The sequence below is a fragment of the Gymnoscopelus braueri genome (assembly GCF_963280865.1).
Source record: "Gymnoscopelus braueri genome assembly, chromosome: 17".
In the NCBI taxonomy this organism is placed as follows: domain Eukaryota; kingdom Metazoa; phylum Chordata; class Actinopteri; order Myctophiformes; family Myctophidae; genus Gymnoscopelus; species Gymnoscopelus braueri.
The window spans coordinates 16416804-16438504 of NC_137617.1; the positions used below are offsets into that span (position 1 = coordinate 16416804).

Sequence of the window (21701 nt, forward strand, 5' to 3'; positions counted from 1 at the left end):
AGAGGTTCTGAATTGGCATCCAGGGAGTGTGTGTGCACAGTTTCGTAGCGACTGGGCCTACAGTGCCGGAGATTAGATGTGTGTGTTTGTGTGTGTGTGTGTGTGTGTGTGTGTGTGTGTGTGTGTGTGTGTGTGTGTGTGTGTGTGTGTGTGTGTGTGTGTGTGTGTGTGTGTGTGTGTGTGTGTGTGTGTGTGTTACAACCCGGTTCAGTGCCCCCTGGGACCTTTGACACTCAGCCTGAATTTTTAACTGCCGACTTCAGGACACTATTTTAGTGCTGTTACTTGCAATAGTGGCCTTGTTTGATGCCCACGGCTGCAGCCCCTAAAGCCTGTGCAATAAGGAGGATGAACAAACACATTCTTTGAGACTCACATATTATTATGTGAGTTATTGGCTTACTGGCAAAACAGATCCACAGACAACACCGTAGCCAGAACACTACACACTGCCACACCTGGAGAAGAGGAACTCCTATGTGAACACTGTAATGTACATAGTACAGTTTTAAAGTATTTGTGCCTTAGGTTTCCTGCTAACATAGAACCCAGAGACAATGAATGAATCTGGGTGTGCAGCCCTACTATACTGTCACACACACACACACACACACACACACACACACACACACACACACACACACACACACACACACACACACACACACACACACACATACACTAAATACTGTAAATGTCTTTGCCGGGCAAGGCAAAAAATACACTAAAACTGCACAAAAAATTCTGGCTTACTTTTGGTTTAAGTAATGCCTCCAAGAGGCAATAGACTGTATTTGCGAAATGAATAATAATTATAATAATCCCTTGGATTTCAATAGTGCTTCACCCTGGTCCGGTGCTCAGATTTTTTTTATTTATTCCAGGGCAGACATAGTACATCACAGCATGTAATATGCAAAACATTTTACTTGGTTGACCCTACTGTATGTAAGTATGTGTATTCTTTTGTCGTCTTGCTGCAGAGCTACAGTACAATATGTGGTATTGTTTCCGTATCAATGGTTTGACATGGAAGAAAAGCCACATAGCAGCTCAGACCACTGAGGCTGTTTCGCTGAATGTTAGTATCAACAGGATATGTAGCTCACATGCATTTTGAGAGGCCTAGAATGGGCTAATTATAGTCAGCTGTGGTTAGAGCAGAAATCTTTGAAAAGACCCCATCTTAAGTTTTAAACAATTTAAAACCAAGTGCCTTACTTGAGAGATTTTGCTATAAAAGTACAGTTTCATAAAAGTGTTGCACTTACGTTTGATACGTAACTCACAAGAGAATAACAATAAATACAAAGTTTAGGCTACAAACATAACTATTTTTGCTTTACTCACTTTAAAGTATGTCATGGATATTTATAGTACATTTTTCATTAGCTACTATGCATAATGAAATGAAATACTAAATGAGAAGTACTGCTCTAGCCTGCCTCTCACTGCTGACAAAGGAAAGACATTTTTATTTTTTATCAGAATGCCCCCCGTAAATTCACACGTTGAAGTGTGAACGATGCTCAGCTTCCCCTGTATCTTGTAGTTTGCTGGTGTATGTGTGCATGTGCAGGGGCGGACTTAAGGATCTGGAGGCCCCAGGCGAACGATAGTATGAGACGCCCTCCACAGATTATTTTTTAACAGAATAGATGTAATTTCCAGTATTCTGGTGCATTTTGGGAGTTTGATACTTTTATCAGACTTTACTAACATGGGATCCATTAAAAAGCTAAAAGTAGGGCTACAGAAATGTATTTAATTTTTTTCATGAGGCCCCCTAACTCTTGAGGCCCCAGGCGGTCGCCTAACCTTGCCTACAGTTAAGTCCGCCACTGTGCATGTGTGCACACACACACACACACACACACACACACACACACACACACACCCCCACACACACACACACACACACACACACACACACACACACACACACACACACACACACACACATTCCAAAAATGTGTTTTGCTAAATTAGACCTGCTCGTGGTGCTATAACAGGCCAATGTGAAAAGTGTGGCATTTCTTCCTCGCCCTAGTGGGAATGTACATGCAAAACTTTGCGGAAATAGCACGCTGCGTTCATGATTTGAGGCATTTTGTTCAAAACGGATCTATCCCGCAAACTTTGGAAGCCAATGTTAGCCAATTAGGATGGAATATGAAATATCGGACACATCCGTCTTGATCACATGACACATTTTTGGACAGAATCTGTAGGATTAATATAAAAAAAATTGTTTTGCACAAATCTGCCTCCTGGTGGCGCTATAACAGGCCAATCTGAAGAATTCAGGGCAGAAGTTAGGCTTTGGCATCCAGGGAGTGTGTGTGCACAATTTCGCAGTGACTGGGCCAACGGTGCCGGAGATTAGCTGCTCACAGACAGACGGACACACAGATGGACAGACAGGGTGCAAAACATAGTCTTGGACATTTTTTTCGGCCTGGAGGAGACAACCAGAAAAATCTACAATGTGGCCTTTCTCAGATAGACCCAGTCTTAATCCTACTTCTCCACTCATCAAGCACATTATATACACCACTTTTCCAATCCCATATTGTCTACTATTATAAATAACACATTATTGGCTGCACTTTATGTAGACAACACATACTGCATGTATTTGAGATCTGGGCTGACTGCACTTGTGGTATTATTATGTGTATATTATATTCCTTAGTGGTCAGTTAAGGGGCTTTCTTAAAAATAGTCCCACCGATGTCCGAACTCAAAAGAGTTCTGAACGCTGAAGCCTGCCCAGTCAGTAATCTGCTCAATGAATCTGCCTAGCAACACAGTGGCTTGCTCTGTCGGTCGCTCGAGCCACTGAAGCAGTGTACAACCAGGACTGTAAGCAATGGTTTTATACCTAGATATCCCTTCAATGTGCTGTGGGAAATGTCACGGAGGAACAAAGGTTTTGCCATTATTCATAGTCACTCAGAGGGGGATTGCAGAGGTGTTTGGACCTCCTGGAAGTTGTCTCACGTCGTGAGACTAGTAGCTCAATTGAGCAGCAAGTGCCAGCAGATCAAAGTGGTCAATTGTAGCAAAGCACACAGAACGATTGCAGCCACTTGGAGCTTGTAAATGTTTTTTTTTAGACTAAATATGCTGTTTAGTTTCACAATTTTCACTGATTTCACATGCAAAGCTGCTTGTTAAAAACGTTTATGTAAAAAACGTATGACTTCTGTACAGCAGTGAGGAACCCATGGCTGGCAGCAGAATGAAGCCTTGCCAGAATGCAAAAAATACTAAAACTCAATAAACTACACCTTAAACATCTGACCAATCACACACCATGTTCTGTTTTTTTGGATTGTAAGAACATGTTGGGGGTGCAACTGTGTCTGAAAGTTCTGAGACTGATCCGAAGTCCTTAATGACCTCATCTTGTAGCTAATGTCTACCCTGTCCTGAACTTTGTTCTCGAGATTTCAATCTCGTCTAGTGAGACTTAGGTTTTTTTTCTTTCTTTTTTCTCGCTGCATAGTGTTCTGTCACTATGAACGTCAGATCTCACAAAAAAAACTTTAAAAAAGCTATTAAAATACGCGATCTAGCGCAAGGCCTATTGGCGCACGTTTTAAGCTGTGGCGGCCCTGGGATGGAATTAAGAACTTTTTCTACTGTACCATTCATCCTAAGATATCATAGAAAAGGTAAGAAAACCTTAGTCCAAAATTACCCTTTAACATTGAAAATCCATTAAAATGTTATAAAAATAAATAAAAAATATATAAAAAGTATAGAAATGAACAAGGCCATACATGTGGGCACACAGAATATGAAGCTATTTAATGTTCAATTCTACATATTACAGCAATGTCGATATTGTAAAGAATTAACCCTATACAGTCCACCTTCAAAAACGTCGTTTTCAACGTAGGACCAGAACGAGGGCATGGCTGCATGATGTTGATCTGACCATCAGACAATACACAAAAGATGAAGATGGGTAATATCACATCTTGTATCATACCAAAATGTTTATCAAGGCTACTGTACACAATTGCACACTATTGAACATCACTGTATATTCAGTATGCACTACAACATAGTATTGATCACACTGTTTATTGACTACTACGTTACAGTACAGTACACTGTCACTGTGCATCACTAATCACTGAAGTACACAGTGTTCATAAATACATTACTGTGTAGAGCCTGAATGGACACTCTATGTGACTGATTGTGAATGATAACCTGATCTGTGCTGTGTGCACCTATGAAACTTTAAAATCAACTTGGCAAATGTTTCCCATTGGTGAGCAATAAAGTGTCATTTAAACTAATGTATTGTAATGTAATCTTAGATGTGACAGCTAACCGTGTTGAAGCACTTCACTGCCAGTCTAATCTCACAGCAGAGTATATACTCTCAGAGTTCAACTCTCTCTCTCTCTTTATCTTTTTCTTTCCTTTAGCTTTCCTCGCAGGGAAATCCAATGCTGCATAGTTCACTTCTTCTTCAACAGCATCATCACCATCCTGGAGAAAATAATTATGGAACCAGAGATCAGAGCTGTGGCCTAATCTAAATCACTCAGAGTCACTCAGAGTCGTGACTAAATCATAATTACATTTGAATCAACAAAGACAGATAAAACAGCATTGATTCTTGACTTAAACACTCCAAACACACCAAAGACAACAGAGCTCTGGACTCAATTCCTTGACAACCACAACCCTACGATGTCTGAGAGAGCTCACAGTCAGGGAGAAGAACACATCGTAAAGCACAAGTAGGCCTACTGTATGAAGCTTTTGACTGTGTTGTACCTGTAGGTGAGTTTCTGAACTGTTGGGTGGAGCCGTTGTAAGACAACCATCCCATCAGTGCATTGATGAGATCAATTATGAGAAAATTGGGTGATATGATAAATCCAGTGTAAACCTAAATGGAGGAGTGGTGTCAGGGTAGGCTTAGTGTGGATTAATTGTCTCCGCCAGGCCGAAAGGCATGGCGAGAGAGTATGTTTTACCCCCCCTGTCCGTCCTTCCGTCCGTCCGTGTGTGTGTGTGTGTGTGTGTGTGTGTGTGTGTGTGTGTGTGTCCTGTCCGTGTGTTAATCTCCGGCACGTTGGCCCGGTCGCTGCCAAACTGTGCATACACACTCCCTGGATGCCAATTCAGAACCTCTGCCTCAAATTTTTCACATGGGCCTGTTATAGCGCCACCTGGAGGCCGATTTGTGCAAAACCCATTTTTTAATATTACTCCTACAGATTTTATCCAAACGTCATGCAAATCGGTACACAGTATCTCTATAGTCATGTGATCAACACGGATCTGTCCGATTTCCCATATTCCATCCTCATTGGCTAAGGTTGGCTTCCAAAATTTGCAAGATTGGTCCGTTTTGAACAAAATGCCTCAAATCATGAACGCAGCTTGCGATTTCCGTGAAATTTCACAAACACATTCCCACTACGGCGAGGAACAAATGGCACTTGACATCTCATGGTGGCGCTATAAAAGGCTGATTTGTGTTTTTAACTATAACTGCACCGATCTGCATGAAACTTTGCACGCACACTCCCTAGAGGCCAAGGAAAAACATCTGCCCTGCATTTTTCACATTTGCCTTTTATAGCGCCACCAGGAGTATGTAAAACACATTTTTGGATATTAAGCCTTCAGATTTTATCCAAATTTCACACAAATCGGTATACATGATCTCTATAGTCATGTGATCAAGATGGAACTGTTTGATTTTTAATATTTCATCCTGATTGGCTAACATTGACATCTAAAGTTTGCAGAAGTGGCCTGTTTTGAACAAAATGCCACAAATCATGAACGCAGCGTCCGATTGAGGTGACACTTTGCACGCTGATTTGCACTATGTTGAAGAACAAATGTCACCCTTTAACATTGCCCTATTATAGCGCCACCAGGAGGCCGATTTTTTCAACACTTTTCTTTTTTGTATTACTCCTACAAATGTTGTCCAATCATCATGCAAATCGGTACCCATTATCTCTATAGTCAAGTGATCAAGATGGTTCTGACGATTTTTCATATTCCATCCTGATTGGCGAATTCCGAACATTGTTGGCCCACAATAACCTACCTGACCTGGCGGAGACCTGTGCTCCGAGGAGCACTTTTTCTAGTTATATATCAGATCACTAAGAATGGGTGAGGAGCAGGTGGTGGCACTGGGATGACATAATTCCCTGTCGAGCCTTGTGGAGATGTTGTGGGGGTAATTCACTGAAACCTTTGGGATGAAGCCGGCTTACCACAACTCACCAACATCCCTTTTTTATGACACATTATGGATTATGCAGTATTACAGTAATACACTTCCTGTCTCTGAATATAATTTCAAGGTTAACTTAAACGACAGTAGTTTGTAGCACTAGGCATTAGGCAACATATCAAGTTTTTCAAAATGAAATGTATAGTTTAATAAGTACAAGTATTCTGGTAACGGTTACAACGGGTACTCTGACTGCGGGTACAACGAGTGAATGGGTATTGTGTCGGAGGGGCGGGCCATACGTGCCTAGCTGGCATCATTCTCAACAGCAACGTTCCCAACGGGCATCAGCGTAGTATTCAATAATTACCTGTTCCCTTGACTGATGAACAGCTGACTGGTCATGTCCAAGATGAGATGAAGTGATCAGTGTTCCTGCAAGTAAAAACATGGAATTAAAAACAAGTCAAATTATAAGCTTTCTAAAGTGTTTCTGAACCTGCGAGTTGTGACCCAAAATGTGTTGCAAATTTGATAGAGGGTCCCAGTTGAGAACAACATTCTAAGGAACTGGTTATACAATATGTCATTTCACTGTGTGATTTATCACACTAGCAGGCGTGAAGTTACATTTCTTGATTTACATTTGTTTTGGTTTTCATCTATAATTTATAATAATTATCTATTCTTTATATCTATAGTTTATAATGAACTAAATGTCTCATAGTATGGAGGTACTGTAGTATGGAGTAATTTGCAAAGATGGGGAAGCAGGGCTGGAAAAAGTGTGTACAAATAAATATACAACAATACACATATCCCTTGCAAAAGATTAGTTTTTTTTTTCTCAATGAGATTTTACTAAAGGATGAAAAAAATATTTCCATTTTTTTGTTGAATCCTTGTTTTTGGAGCTATACTTAACAAAACACATAATGATGTATTATTATGCATCATGTAATCGATCTTATTATACCTTGGCAATGTTCACAAACACTCTTTATATTTCTGGTGTAGTAAATAAGAACGACAATCACGATCACACAGCACACCAATAGTAACCCCAGTACAACCAGGACAATGACAAGTGGATCCAACTTCTGACCTGGAATCAGAGACAAAAAAAATCTTAACTGTTTATGACTCACTGAAAATATATCCTTTTATACTACACAAATTTAATATAGTATAACACCATATGATAATAGATTATCTAAAACAATACAATATGAAGTCAATAGCCTGACTTTAATTGTGTATAATAAGTATTCCCTAATTGGATACTGTGGTTTTTTAATATTTAAAAACTTTTGTTATTGGACAAATATTAAAACGTTCATGTAAAAAACGAAATAATGTAAAATGTTACCATAACAATTTTAAACAAATTACAATTTCAGTGAAATCGAAAACCACTAATAGGTCGCACTGTCTGTCTATACCTTCCGAAGAAACACAGACAAATACAAATGACTTTTTTGCCCTCCATTGACGGTAATATGGGAATATAGAGCGTCATAATTTACACCATAATTAACACCAACATTAAATGAAAATGAGCATGCAGAAATATTCAAACTAAAAAACTGTATATACAATACAAACATACCATAGTGAACTGCACAGTTAAAACCAAAAAGCCAGAAGGTTTACTTATACAATATCATTACAATGTGTGCATTCAAAGGAAGAGAGAGAGAGAGAGAGAGAGAGAGAGAGAGAGAGAGAGAGAGAGAGAGAGAGAGAGAGAAAAGAAAAACATGTTCTAAAGCTATGTCATCGCTTCTATTAACAAATGCATATCTTACTTATCTCCAGCTTAGATCCTTTGCCAAAGAGTATCTCCCCACATGCAGCCACAGCACAGTAGTACATCCCAGCATCAGAGGAGAGGACACTGTCCTTGGAGAGACTGTAAACACATTTCTGTGGACCTGAACCTGTTTCTGTTTTACATTCCCCTCTCCTGTCCCAGGGAGATGAAACCATGCCAGGATGGGACTCATTTCGGAACCAGAACACATTGTGTCCTCCAGCACACTGGGCACTGTCTTCTCTAGTCTCAGAGAGAATCCAGCATTTGAATGTCACCGGGTCTCCGAGCGGGACCGACACCGGTTCCAAAGTTTGGTTGATGGACCTCTCATGGCCAGACTCTGTGAATAGAATAGTGATTTTAGAGTGAACACATACCTATGGCTTACAAGATACAATAGGCCTCTGTATGCAGTCGTAACAGTTCAAATCTAACAGTTCAAATCTCAGTACATACAGTAGAGAATGAATGTGACATACAGTACTATACCTTTTACAACTAAATATGTGCCGTTGTCATATTTCATATCATATGATTCTCCTATTCCACAGAAGTATGTTGCCTCATCATCTTTGTTGATATTTCTGATGGTTAGACTGGAGGCAGTAGAGTTTTTATTGACGATGAATCGAGAATTGTTAAACTGTCCAAATAGTTTTGTTGTGCCATAGGTTGCCGAAGAAACCCGTTGGGGCGTATGTCCCAGACTTTGCTTGTACCAGTAAAGAAATCCAGATCCTTTAACTCCCGGGCATCCTATAGTGATGGTTTCATTGAGTTTGACAAATTTCAAAGGTACCTGCTGGGGAACCTGAATCATGACTGAAGAAAAGATAGAAACAAAAACAGACTTAATAGTTAAAAAAGCAACAACAAGAAAAAGCAAAAAACTAAAAACAACAACACAAAACAAAGAACAAAGGTAAAACAAAGACCAATCTGGTGTAAAAAATACATTCTTTCTTCTAGCTTTTATATACATAAAATGTGTTACAAAGTTAAAAATTATCTAAATATGGGTATAACAAAGTATATGATAGGGATCAAAGTTTATATTTTCTATTTGTATGTAACTCACATTGTGTTTTTACTTGTATTAATCATGAAATGTGCTTGCCTTCTAACACAAGTACTCGCTTCCTTAAACATATTGTATTTTGACCTATGTGCAGATTAGATCAGCTGCGTCTTCTGGTGTATATGTATTACTTTATTAGACACTGAGCAAACAGGAACCTGTTAGTTCCTCTTTATGATATGTTATGAAACCACATGATGAATTAAAGGTGTCGCACGGAGAAGAGAGGTCAGAAGGAAAAAACTCAAGTACTGTTGCAGTGTCAGTAAGCACAGCAGCGAAGAAAAGTTGGCAGAAAGTGAGTTTGGATGACGAGACAGGAGCGTGCGTAGCGCGCAGAGAGAGAGAGAGACAGTTGGAGGGAGAAGCTGTCACACGCAGAGAGAGAGAAAGACAGTTGGAGGAAGAGAATGATGAGAGAGAGAGAGAAATTAAAAGAAAAGAGGACAGCGACAGAAAAGCGAGAGACACCCGTGCTAGGGAAAAAATAGAGAAAGAATTGGCTAAAGCAGAGAAGAGTGGGCAGTTTAGTCCACCCGTAACCCGATCACAAACAAAATCACTGTACCCCGATCTTAGCATGTTAAGTATGGGGGCGGAAGGGTTAGCAGGGGGGCAGATATTCCCTATGATTGAAGTGGCAAATCCTCATTTTGGCGTAGCTATAGGTGAAGGAGCACCAGATGCAGCACAAACCATATCTGTATATCGCCCATGGACAGCTGAAGACTGTAGAAAAGCATGTGAAGGGCTCACCCCATACAAACAGGACGCAACACAGTTTTGCATTGATCACGCAGCGCTAGTGCTTGCATTCAAGTTGAATGGGCTTGAGGTCCTTAGAACATTCTTGAACATTTTTGGGCATGAGTGGGGAAGAGTGAAGGGAGCGTTCACAGGGGTTAATGCAGCAGTTCCCCCAGCCGCCCTGGTGGTAGGAGTACAGGACTTAGTGAATCAAACCGACGCTGTTTATGTCGACATCCGCAGAGTATTTGCACAGCGTCCAGATTACACCAAGATAGCAGGATGTAGACAGGATGAGAAGGAAAGTGTGCAAAACTACAGGGTTAAGCTAGAAGAGTGTTTCAGAGCCAATAGTGGGATCCCATACGACGCTCAGGAAGCGTCCCCTTACCAACAACAGCTTAAATTGGCCCTCATGAATGGTTTTGGGCCAGGCATAGCAGAATTTATCAAAAAGCATAATGTCCATTACCGAACAGGTTCAGTACAGGAGTGTATGAATTATGCAGAGCACGCAGCCAGTCACATCAATGAGAAGAAAAAGAAAAAGATATCAGCATTTGTGGCCGCAGAGGGGGGAGATGGAGAGGTATACTTCATAGGAGGAGAGAGAGGCAGAGGGGGTTTTGGGGGCCGGGGAAGAGGCAGAGGCCGTGGAGGTAGAAGTGAGAACAGGAAGTTTTTGTGTTACCGGTGCGGGGAAGAGGGACACATGGCTAGGAACTGTAGGTCAGATCAGCCACTGACAAGAGAAGGAGGAAAGCAGTATGAGCGAAAGGATGACAGACAGCGCCCCTCAGCACCTAAGAACTCAGATTGGTCCCAAGAGTGACTAGACGTAGAAGACACAGAAAGCACAGAGAGAATACATCATGTAGATTTGTCCGAGGTCTTTTTAACTATTAGGAACCTAAATATTAAACCCACCCGTGTGTTGACAATTAATGGTGTAAAAATTAACTTTTTGTGTGACAGTGGAGCAGATTCATCAGTCTTAAAAGAAGAAGTCTCTAACATGTGGCCCCAGACTAGCACCATATTTGTTAAATCAGCCAATGGTCATTTAGATCAAAGACCAGTTTCTAAACCTCTCACAGTCAGGGATGATATATCTGGTATCACCACTAGCCTGCCATTTGTCTACATTAAAAATTGTCCAGTGAACCTCCTAGGACGAGATGGCATGGAAAAGTTAAAATTAAGTCTAGTACCAGTCACGGGGGGCATGAGATCAGTGGGGCCGGGGCAGAAAATAGAAGATCAAATATTTGTTTCACAGGCCATAGGCGAGCCTCGCTACTACTGGACTTTAGATATGCCTCGACAAGACCTGACTAACACAGCACAGCAGCTACTGAGCATGATTACACCACGTGACGGACAGACCTTAATGGCCCCAGAAGACTTACACATGACTATGAGATACAAGAAAACCCCCGGGCCTGACAAAGAATATGATAACATGGTGAACCGTTTAGGACCACAGAGAGTAGTGTTCAAAACATTATATGAGGACTCAGATGGGAGTGTGGTGGTGAGTGTAGGGGTCCCTGCAGAAACTAGTGCATTAATGAGGAGTTCACAAATACCCCATGTATCTATAGCACGAGGCCTAGGAACCTCATGGAAAAGGTTAGGTCAGCTAGCAGTACTGGGGGACCGTACAACTGACTGGACGGACGACACAGGAGGATTATGACTTGTAATTTAATGAAAAGTACTAAGGTTTATTATGACGGTGGGTTGGAAAATGTGGATCACAAGACAGCCCTACCTGAAAGGAGAAAAACAAAGTATGATTGCATAAAATGAAAAACAGGAGGGAATGATAGGGATCAAAGTTTATATTTTCTATTTGTATGTAACTCACATTGTGTTTTTACTTGTATTAATCATGAAATGTGCTTGCCTTCTAACACAAGTACTCGCTTCCTTAAACATATTGTATTTTGACCTATGTGCAGATTAGATCAGCTGCGTCTTCTGGTGTATATGTATTACTTTATTAGACACTGAGCAAACAGGAACCTGTTAGTTCCTCTTTATGATATGTTATGAAACCACATGATGAATTAAAGGTGTCGCACGGAGAAGAGAGGTCAGAAGGTTTTTGGGTCTAGGAGAAGGCTAGACTGATCTCTCCGTGCAGCACGTAAAATTGATGAGCGCCATTGAGTCCGTCTGTCTTTGATTCATGTGTTGTCGTCTGACTGAACAAAGTGAGGTGTTTCATCAATAAAATACCACACAGTATAACAAAATAAAAAAAATAGAATAGTACTTACACACTGTTCTAAGAAGAAGCAGGACAAGTAATGTTCCAGTCATTGTGTTTTGACAGAAAACCTCAAATGAAACGTTAAGTCTGATGATCAAGGTTTACTAAGCGGAAAATGCATCATGTGACTGTCTGGAACATGAAAGGTACACTTCCTGTACGTCAAACTGTTGGTTATTTGTACAAAAGAAAAAATGTAATAAAAATAAATACAACAATATAATTATGGGCTAAAATAAAGGACAATTCAGGGAGGAAAAAACTAACTAAAGAAAACAAATAGGCTTAAATTACGTATTCAATGAACAAGTAGTATACAAACAAAGAAAAACAGTCTCACGACACGTTGCCAGACGATCAGAGATCTCCACCTGCTGATACGTCTGGTGCCATAAAAATTCATTGAATGGGCTAAAACTGGGAGGAAATGTAAAAAGATGACTAGGCCAGTGTAACGCCAGTGGGATGTCGGACTTATAGGCAGTCCCCGGTGGAAATGCATGCCATATCTAGGAATGCAATACCCATTGTACTTGTTGTCGTTGGACTCATTGTCAGAGTATCCAGAGCTGTGGCCATTATCATAGTAATCAGATTTTATGATGCCAGCACATTGATCTCTATATACTGTATGGTACAGCTACACAAACGCAAAGCTTAGCTGATCCGTGAAGCCGATGGGTTGGGTTTGCTAATCAGGGAAGCCAATACATGTATTCCTTGGACGTAGATAGACTGACACGCAGACAGAGACAGATACAGACAAAGCAAGGATTTTCGGTTGGGCATTCCTTCATATGGGATGGTATCAGCCGGTATCAGAAAATATATCTGAGATATATATATATCTGTAATAGATGCTCAGTGCCGTGTCATGCTGCTGTGTTTCCGGCACAGCGTAAACATGTGGTGCTCCCTTTGAATACAATTCAAAAACATGCATTGCGCTCAGGGGGAAAAAACACCTCGGTGGACACAGCCCCTTAATGTGTTTCTTTTGCACTTTGTCTTAAAGCTTGTGATGTCTTGTGTAAAAGGACTTCGAATTACTTTGCTGTTGAAATGACTGTCTACAGCAAGGGACAGAACCTGAGTGAGTAGAAGGCTAATGAGGATGTTCTATCAGTCTGTGGTTTGTACAAATTTAAGTACAAATTCACAATACAAGGTCTACTAAACTGGAAACCCTCATTAAGCATTACGCTTGTTTAAGATGAGAACCCCATGCACACAAATCATGATGAAATATAAGAGGCAGGCAGATACACACTACTATACAGAATGTCATACAATCAGCTTTCAGGTTACTGGTATGACGAGAGAAATAAAAAAAAAATATATATATACAAAAGAGGAAAATGAAGGAGGGGGGGGGGGGTAGGGAGGGGTAGGTTTAAGACTTAGACAGGGGCCATTTTCGAATTGCAGCCTCCTGAAGGTGTATCTTTAGGGCAGTTTTGAAAGTGAGTAGGGTTTTACACTCCTTTACTCCTTTTGGTAGGGCATTCCACATTTTTGATGAATAGCATGAGAACGAGTTCATACCCTTAGTTGAGCCAAATCTGGGTTGAACATGATCAGTGGAGCTGCCTCTGGTGTTATGATCATGGACTTCATTAACATTTTTGAAGTATTTTGACAAATACAGGGGGATCCCAATGTTGTGGTGTATCTTGAAGACCAGGCCCATAGCAAGTTGCTGTACTCTGTCCTCAACCCTAAGCCATCCAATCCTAGCAAAATGAGCAGGGGTTAGATGGGTTCTGTGATTGAGGCCAAGAAGTAGCCTTACAAGTTTGTTTTGGGATGTTTGGAGCCTTGTTTTTAAGGCCTTGGAGGTGTTGTGATACCATGAAGTGCATGCATAATCATAATGACCTTGAATGAGGGCCCCTGCAAGAATCTTCAGAGTATTCTTACTGACTAGGCGATCAATCCTCCACAAATAGCGTGTTGTTCGGTTGACATTTTTGATCACTTTTTCGGCGTTTTTGTTACCAGAGAGGTTTGCCTCCAAGATGGAGCCCAGGTAGGTAATTTCATCCTTTCTTTTGATGACATCATCACCCACTTTGATCGTGAAACTCTCTGCCTTGCTAAGGTTAGGACTGGACCCAAAGAGGATGGATTCAGTTTTACCCAGGTGTAATGAAAGTTTGTTGTCAGAGAGCCAGATGCAGATCTTGTTGAGTTCGGAGCTGAGAGTTTTCTCAACCTGCAGCCTGTCCCTGTCCGAGACTAGCAGGGCCGAGTCATCTGCGAACAGGAACAGCTTGCAGTCGCAGGCCGATGACATGTCATTCACATATATCAGGAACAGTAAAGGTCCTAGTATACTTCCTTGTGGGACACCACAAGTCACAGGGAGGGGGGGGGACTGGGTGCCGTTTACTTCCACCACTTGCTCCCTCCCTTCCAGGTAGCCAGCATCCTGTTCTATGCTGTGGTATGCTGGGATGTGGCATCAAAGCCTGGGAGCTGCATAAGCTCAATAAGGCCTGGAGATGGATGGGTTGAAGATAGTTAGAGAGGAGGATGAGGGACAAACTCAACTCCATCCTGGATAACCCTCCCATCCACTCTATGGCGAGCTGCAGAAGAGGGTGGGCACCTTCAGCCAGAGACTCATTCTACCGCAGATGAAAACAGAGCAGTAGAGACTTTCCTTTGTGCCAACTGAACATCAGACTGCCTACAACGATTGAGAATTCTCTACCTGAACACAGACACAGAACCATGTGGTTGTGTGTCGGTTTTGCTCTCGTGTGATTGTGTCCATGTGTGTCTATGAATGTTGTCTGTGGTAGAAATGTATATGTAGAAGGTGTCTTGCTTATTGTTGAGTATAGTGTTTTGTATTGTCTGGTATATAATTTTTTTTATCACAATATGCTGCTGTAACACCTTAATTTCCCTTCAGGGATCAATAAAGTATATCTCATCTCATCATCTCATCGAAATGTGCTATACAAACAGCCTTACCTTGCCTTGCATTAATACAGTCATGATAATCGCAGCCCATGTACTGTAATGTAAGCAGTTCATTCCAGTATATGCTCGTGAGGCTACTTGACTTACAACACCATGTGTTACATTATACTTGTCTGCAGAAAGCATAGATGACGATGAAACATAATTACAGATATTGTGTTTTTTACATGTAAAAAATGTAACAATCTTATTGTTGTCGGACATAGTGGCACATCCTTGAGTGGAAAATAAATGATTTTTATCAATTTAAAAATTGTATTTCATGGGTTGTTTGCCTCAGTCTGTCAAAAATAAAACATGTTTAATTTCTCTGAGAGGTGACCTCTTAGTCAGTGTTCTTACACTGGCCCTTCCTCCTCATCAGAACTTCTAGGATCACAGATATTCTGTGCACTACGCCTCACACCATGTACTCACTGTTAGTTTCTTGTAAGTGATCTATGAAATTGGGTTAAATCTTATAGTTACACACATATGACTGTGAACACACTCATATGTGAAGACACTCCCATTCCCATACATTGCATGCATATCTGCTGCTAATGTGTAGGTCTTTATTTGCACAAGACACCAAGGAGATATTCATCTGTGTCTTTATCACACTTTGTATATTTTATTAGTCTGTTTCTTCCAGTCAGCTGCACACCTATGTGCACATGCGTGCACACATTGTGGCAATTTTACATACATTAGTCAACTAAAACTCACCAAATGACCAAATGTCACTCTGACTTCAGACAGAGCGCACACATGCATACACAGACAGAGAGAGGCAGAGCGAAACAAAGACACATGCAGTTTCTCATTACTGTGTCACTACCAACTATTACAACTAATCAGGGAAAGATATGGAATATACAGAGAGAAAGAGAGTTAGAGAGAGAGAGAGAGAGAGAGAGAGAGAGAGGGGGGGGGAGAGGTGCAGTGTGTGTAATACGACATCACATCACACCATATATCTCTCTAACCAGAGAGATAGGTAGAGAGAGAAAGAGACACATACCGTTGCTCTGTTCAAGCCCACGTCTGATTAACACCCACATAGAGTACATTTGTAAACATGACCATGCATGCCTGCTCGGCTATGAAGTTATGGCAAGTACAGTATAAACACTTTAGTCAACTAAAACTGACAACACAATTTAAATGTTACACTGACTTTATATTTCGTGAGCACATGCGTGCACGCACAATATGATACAGACAGAGAGAGACAGAGAGAAACAAAGAGAGAGACGCAGCTTGACAATACTGGATCAGACAGTGCAAGTGTTGCGTTGTACCCCCTGGAAAAGATTTGCACCCAACTAAGCACACCGTTCTAATTGAAGATGTTTTGATGTTTGATAATTGTATTCTTATTTCTTATGTAACTTCAAATTCTGCGTAGCTTCTTGCACTAAAAATAATTTCATCCAGTCTTTTACACCAGTAAAAAATGTGATGTGATAATATAGTGACGTTGAAGTGTACTGTATATTAGATCTGTCTGTCAGGACTGTATAATTTTTTTTGTAATATTCTCTAACAAAGTTGAACAGTTTGGCTTTTTGGTCAAAAGTTTGTTGAGATGCTATGAATGGAATGTGTGTTCTATAATTGTACTTTTTGTAAGTTGCCATGGGTAAGATCAACAATATATGCAACTAGAAAAAGTGCTCCTCGGAGCACAGGTCTCCGCCAGGTCAGGTACGTTATTGTGGCCTCCTGGTGGCGTTATAATAGGCCAATGTGAAAAGGGTGCCATTTCTTCATAGGCCTTTCACGGCAATCGGACACTGCATTCATGATTTGAGGCATTTTGTTCCAAAAATGTGTTTTGCTAAATTAGACCTGCTGTTGGCGCTATAACAGGCCAATTTAAAATGGGTGGCATTTCATAGTGGGAATGTGCGTGTGAAATTTCACGGAAATTGCATGCTGCGTTCATGATTTGAGGCATTTTGTTCAAAACGGACAATCCTGCAAACTTTGGAAGCCAACCTTAGCCAATCAGGATGGAATATGAGAAATCGGACAGATCCAGGTTAATCACATGACTTTAGAGATACTGTGTACCAATTTGCATGACGTTTGGATAAAATCTGTAGGAGTAATGTCAAAGAATTTGTTTTGCACAAATCGGCCTCCTGGTGGCACTATAACAGGCCCATGTGAAAAATTTGGGGCAGAGGTTCTGAATTGGCATCCAGGGAGTGTGTGTGCACAGTTTCGCAGCGAGCGGGCCAACGCTGCCTGAGATTAGCTGGTAACACACGGACAGGACACACACACACACACACACACACACACACACACGGACGGACGGACGGTCGGACAGACAGGGGGTAAAACATACTCTCTCACCATGCCTTTCTGCCTGGCGGAGACAATAAACTCAACAGTGCCTACCGGTATACAATACACCATATTGTTGTGTGTTGTGTCTGTTTCATTGCAGTAAGTGATGTTAAACTTACTTTTGGAGGTGTAAAAGGGGACAGAGAGAGAGAGAGAGAGAGAGAGAGAGAGAGAGAGAGAGAGAGAGAGAGAGAGAGAGAGAGAGAGAGAGAGCAAGAGCGGAGGGAGGGTGGGAGGGAGGGAGAGTAAGACAGAACTTCAGATCTCCAATTTTTGTTACCAATTATTTCTTTTTTTTATAGTGTAAGTATATATATTTTGATTTGATTGTCTATTGTTCCATTATTGAAATATGTCTTGCAGATAAGCATTACCAAAAAAAAAATCATCATTATTATAATTATTATTCATGCATTACAGAAAAGTATATGCTACTGTAAATGTTTTACTTGGAGGTCCCTACTATGTGTGCTGTTTTGTGTTCTTGGAGGTATGTGGTATTGTTTCCATGTCAATGCCTTCAAACAACAAGAAAAGTCACGTATAGCAGCTCTCTGATGCAGGTGGTGGTTGGTGGTCACTGCCTTTGACAAACCACTGTTTACTCAAAATTGCATTCGACAGGATGTGTAGCTTGGGTGTATTTTGAGAGGTAAACGTGCTAATTCTAGTCAGCGGTGGTTATAGCTGATAGCTTTAGTTTCGGTTTCCAGGGCAGGACAGGAAAAGACCCCATTTAAACAGTTTAAACTTAACTGTTAGTGCCTTACATGAAGAGGGCTGTGGAATTTTACAAGTAGCCTACAGTGCTGTATTCATAAAAGTATTGTGCAGGTCGCTCACAAGCCAGTAACAATAAATACAGGGTACAATCTTGACTACTTTTGCTTGTATTATATTTTTACACTGTTTAAAAGTGTGTCATGGACATTTATTTTATGTATTTCATTACAGAAACTACTAAGCATGAGATGAGATGAACTGAAATGAAATGCAAATGGAAAAGGTACCAACATTCACATTTTAGAGTAAACCGCAGTGGTGGTCTGTGTCAAAGGCAGTGAGGTGGTTTTCTTTGTTGTTTGCAAGACATTGAAATGGAAACAATACCACAAATTGTAGCTCCCCAGCAAGAAGACAAAATAACACACATATACTGTACTAAAATTTAGCAAATAATGATTTTGCCTGAATAAAAGTTTAGCTTTTTATTCATTTTCAGTGTAATGCTCATGTCAGCAAGCACAATTTCACCAATGGAACAATAGGCTATTAAATAATATGAGATAGATTTGTAAAAATGTCTGTCAAAGATCAACTGTGATCTTGATACAGTATATTGAAATGTTAGTATACTGTACATCAACCAGTCACTTGATATACTTTACAAAATTTGGTGTAATGTAATGGGATTTAAAATTCTTGACCAATAGACTTCAATACGATTAGCAGAACAAAGATTGTAGTGCAACACATTTTTTTAACAAAAAAATAACATACTGTAGGCTATATAATAAATAAAACCCATTTGAAACTTTTATAATGTTGACAATACAAAGTACCCTTCCTACACTTACTGTAGATGTAGGGAGACATAAGAGAGTGTCACTTGAGCAGTTACACCTCTGTTAGTTCCTGGGTTCAGATGAATTGAGGGTCTTCTTTGAAGTGGTAAGTTCTGCCTGTGTGCCCAAGTATGGTATGGTTTTTAATGTCACACTGATGTGAAGAGGACATATTTTTATGCACCATGAATCGTCCACAATGGAAACAAGTCCCCAGGACTTTTTTGTGTTATCCTTTTAGCTTAAATGTCCGACTGTACCTCGTGCTATTTATATTTCTGACTAATAAAGTATTCAATCAATCAATGTGTGTGTGTGTGTGTGTGTGTGTGTGTGTGTGTGTGTGTGTGTGTGTGTGTGTGTGCGTGCGTGCGTGCGTGCGTGCGTGCGTGCGTGCGTGCGTGCGTGCGTGCGTGCGTGCGTGCGTGCGTGCGTGCGTGCGTGGGCGTGTTTGGTGTGCGCGCATGCGCTGTATCCTGTGTCTGTGTATGTGTATGTGTGAGTGGGAGGGGTAGATGGCTCAGAAAAAAGTGCAAAAGACACCCACACCCCAGACCTACTAGTCAGAGTGCTAGATTAAAAAAAAGTTCACCTTGTAAGAACAATATAATCTGCACACAATTAGGTAGCTCCCATTTTCAAAGATTTATTATAAAGTGAGTGAAGTTTCGAGCACCATGAAGTCTGAGCAAGAAAACATCACTCACCTTTATAATAAATCGTTGAAAACGGGCGTGCAGATTTTATTGTTCCTACAGGGGTAGATGGGACATTGAAATGTGATACATGAACAAAACTGACTTTAAATTTAATTATATTTTAATAGAACATTACATTTCTCATTACATTTTTTATTTTATTGCACATCTGCTTTGGCAATGTTCTGCTGCCAATAAAGCCCCTTTGAATTGGAGAGAGAGAGAGAGAAGAGGAGGTGAGAGAGAGAGAGAGAGAGAGAGAGAGAGAGGAGAGAGAGAGAGAGAGAGAGAGAGAGAGAGAGAGAGAGAGAGAGAGAGAGAGAGAGAGAGAGACAGAGACAGAGAGAGAGAGAGAGAGAGCGAGAGAGAGAGAATTTATGCAACCTCAATTAAAGCCACGTAAGTGGATATGAAGCTGCATATGTCATATGTAGTCTACTACTACAGTAGTATCAGGTGATAAGAAGGTCAGTTGGCTCTCATGAATTGAAGGAGGCAGGAGCTCGGCCCTGGCCTCCCTAGGTTGGCAGAGGGAGTGTAGTGCACAGGATTACATAGACAATTGGCACTGGGTGTAAAGAATTGGGTTGCAAAATCATGGGATAATCATTTTACAGTAAAAAAAATTATGTAGTCTACTACATAGAATACCCTGCTAATACTGCTATATTATAAATACTTCCCATAGCAACAACAAATTCAAGTTTTTGTCTAAAAAATTGCAGATCTACAAGCTCACATGCGTTGCGTTGTGATGGGTTGTGAGATCGTAGATCGGCTATTTTCAGAGATTTGGTGTAGAGGGAAGAAATAAAGTGGACCAATTATAAAGCCCTGGGAGACCCCGGTCAACTAAGTATATAGGGTTTAAGTAGTTAAAAAGCAATGTCTGGCAGAGATCTGTGCTCTAGGGAGCACACCTTTCTAGTGCTTGACTTTGGTTCTGTTATGTTGACTTTTTTGTTAAGGGCCCAGATCTATTAAACTTAAAGGGATATTTCACTTTAAAAAAATGTTTGGGGTCATTTTAACATCTTCTCAGGCTTTTGTATTACAGTTCCAATTCTTTTACAGCTATGAAGCAAAACAAGTTTGTGTTGTACCTTATTTTCAAAAGTACACATTGTAAGTAAACAAAATTACTTCACATAAAATAAATAACTTATTTTGTATTTTTATGTATACCGTTTTGAAGTACAGTATATCATTCACTCATCAATAAAGAAACCATGTTAATTTCTGTCAGTATAGACTAGTACCAATTAATCATTCATTAACAATGATGTTATTTTGTATTATACAGAAGACATAGATCTCCACACATGCACGAGCACACATGCACGCACGCACGCACGCACGCACACACGCACGCAACGCACGCACGCACGCACGCACGCACGCACGCACGCACGCAAGCACGCACACGCACACACACACACACACACACACACACACACACACACACACACACACACACACACACACACAAACACAGTCACAGTTACTGTGGCTAGACACACACCATTGGGCTGCCTAGAAGAAGGCGAAAGTGGTCAAGGTTGACAGGCAATGTTTCTCTCTTTCATTTCTCTATTTCACACAGCAGTAGCTATTAATTCACTGTGAATATAGGAAACAGAAAGGTTTATCAGAGTCGTTCATCACAGGACAGGATGGGTCACGCTTTGCCTTGTGTGATCCCTCTGTGAGTATATCAATATCATTAATAAGTCTATTGAGCTAGTATATGAACTATTTCAATGTAGATGTAGTGGCTGTATTTTTATAAAACAACGTGTTCAAGTTAAGCTGCTGAGTTTGTATGCAGTAAAAGCATGTCAATAGAATCAGTGTTGTAGTTCAGTGTATATCAACCCTGGCAAACGTCCCAATTTTGGGCCGGGGCTACTGCTGAGGTGTGCCGCGCCCGTTTGAAGAAGGTTTGAAAAAAATATCATT

General features: G+C 40.7%; 1 protein-coding gene and 1 long non-coding RNA gene across 2 annotated transcripts; both read right to left on the reverse strand.

Annotated features, from left to right (window-relative positions):
• Positions 1–3980: 3980 nt before the first annotated feature.
• On the reverse strand, positions 3981–7278 carry LOC308105333. The gene is made up of 3 exons (XR_013934899.1): positions 7206–7278; positions 6600–6664; positions 3981–4512 (listed from the first exon to the last, which is right to left on the reverse strand). It is a non-coding gene; the product is annotated as an uncharacterized lncRNA (long non-coding RNA).
• A 431-nt stretch (positions 7279–7709) lies between these two features.
• LOC308104562 (signal-regulatory protein beta-2-like) lies at positions 7710–12203 on the reverse strand. The gene is made up of 3 exons (XM_080455006.1): positions 12156–12203; positions 8535–8867; positions 7710–8385 (listed from the first exon to the last, which is right to left on the reverse strand). The coding sequence occupies exons 1-3, from the start codon at positions 12196–12198 to the stop codon at positions 8018–8020; spliced, it is 744 nt and encodes a 247-aa protein (XP_080311132.1). The 5' UTR covers positions 12199–12203; the 3' UTR covers positions 7710–8017.
• Between the last annotated feature and the right edge of the window lie 9498 nt (positions 12204–21701).

What these genes read in the sequence shown, in the direction of transcription:
- LOC308104562 (XM_080455006.1), bottom strand. Translation starts at nt 12,198, where the DNA reads ATGACTGGAACATTACTTGTCCTGCTTCTTCTTAGAACAGTGT. An exon ending in GCTTCTTCTTAGAACAGTGT is followed by an intron (nt 8,868 to 12,155) that starts GTAAGTACTATT and finishes TCTTTTCTTCAG; the next exon opens with TCATGATTCAGGTTCCCCAG. An exon ending in CACATATTTAGTTGTAAAAG is followed by an intron (nt 8,386 to 8,534) that starts GTATAGTACTGT and finishes TTCTATTCACAG; the next exon opens with AGTCTGGCCATGAGAGGTCC.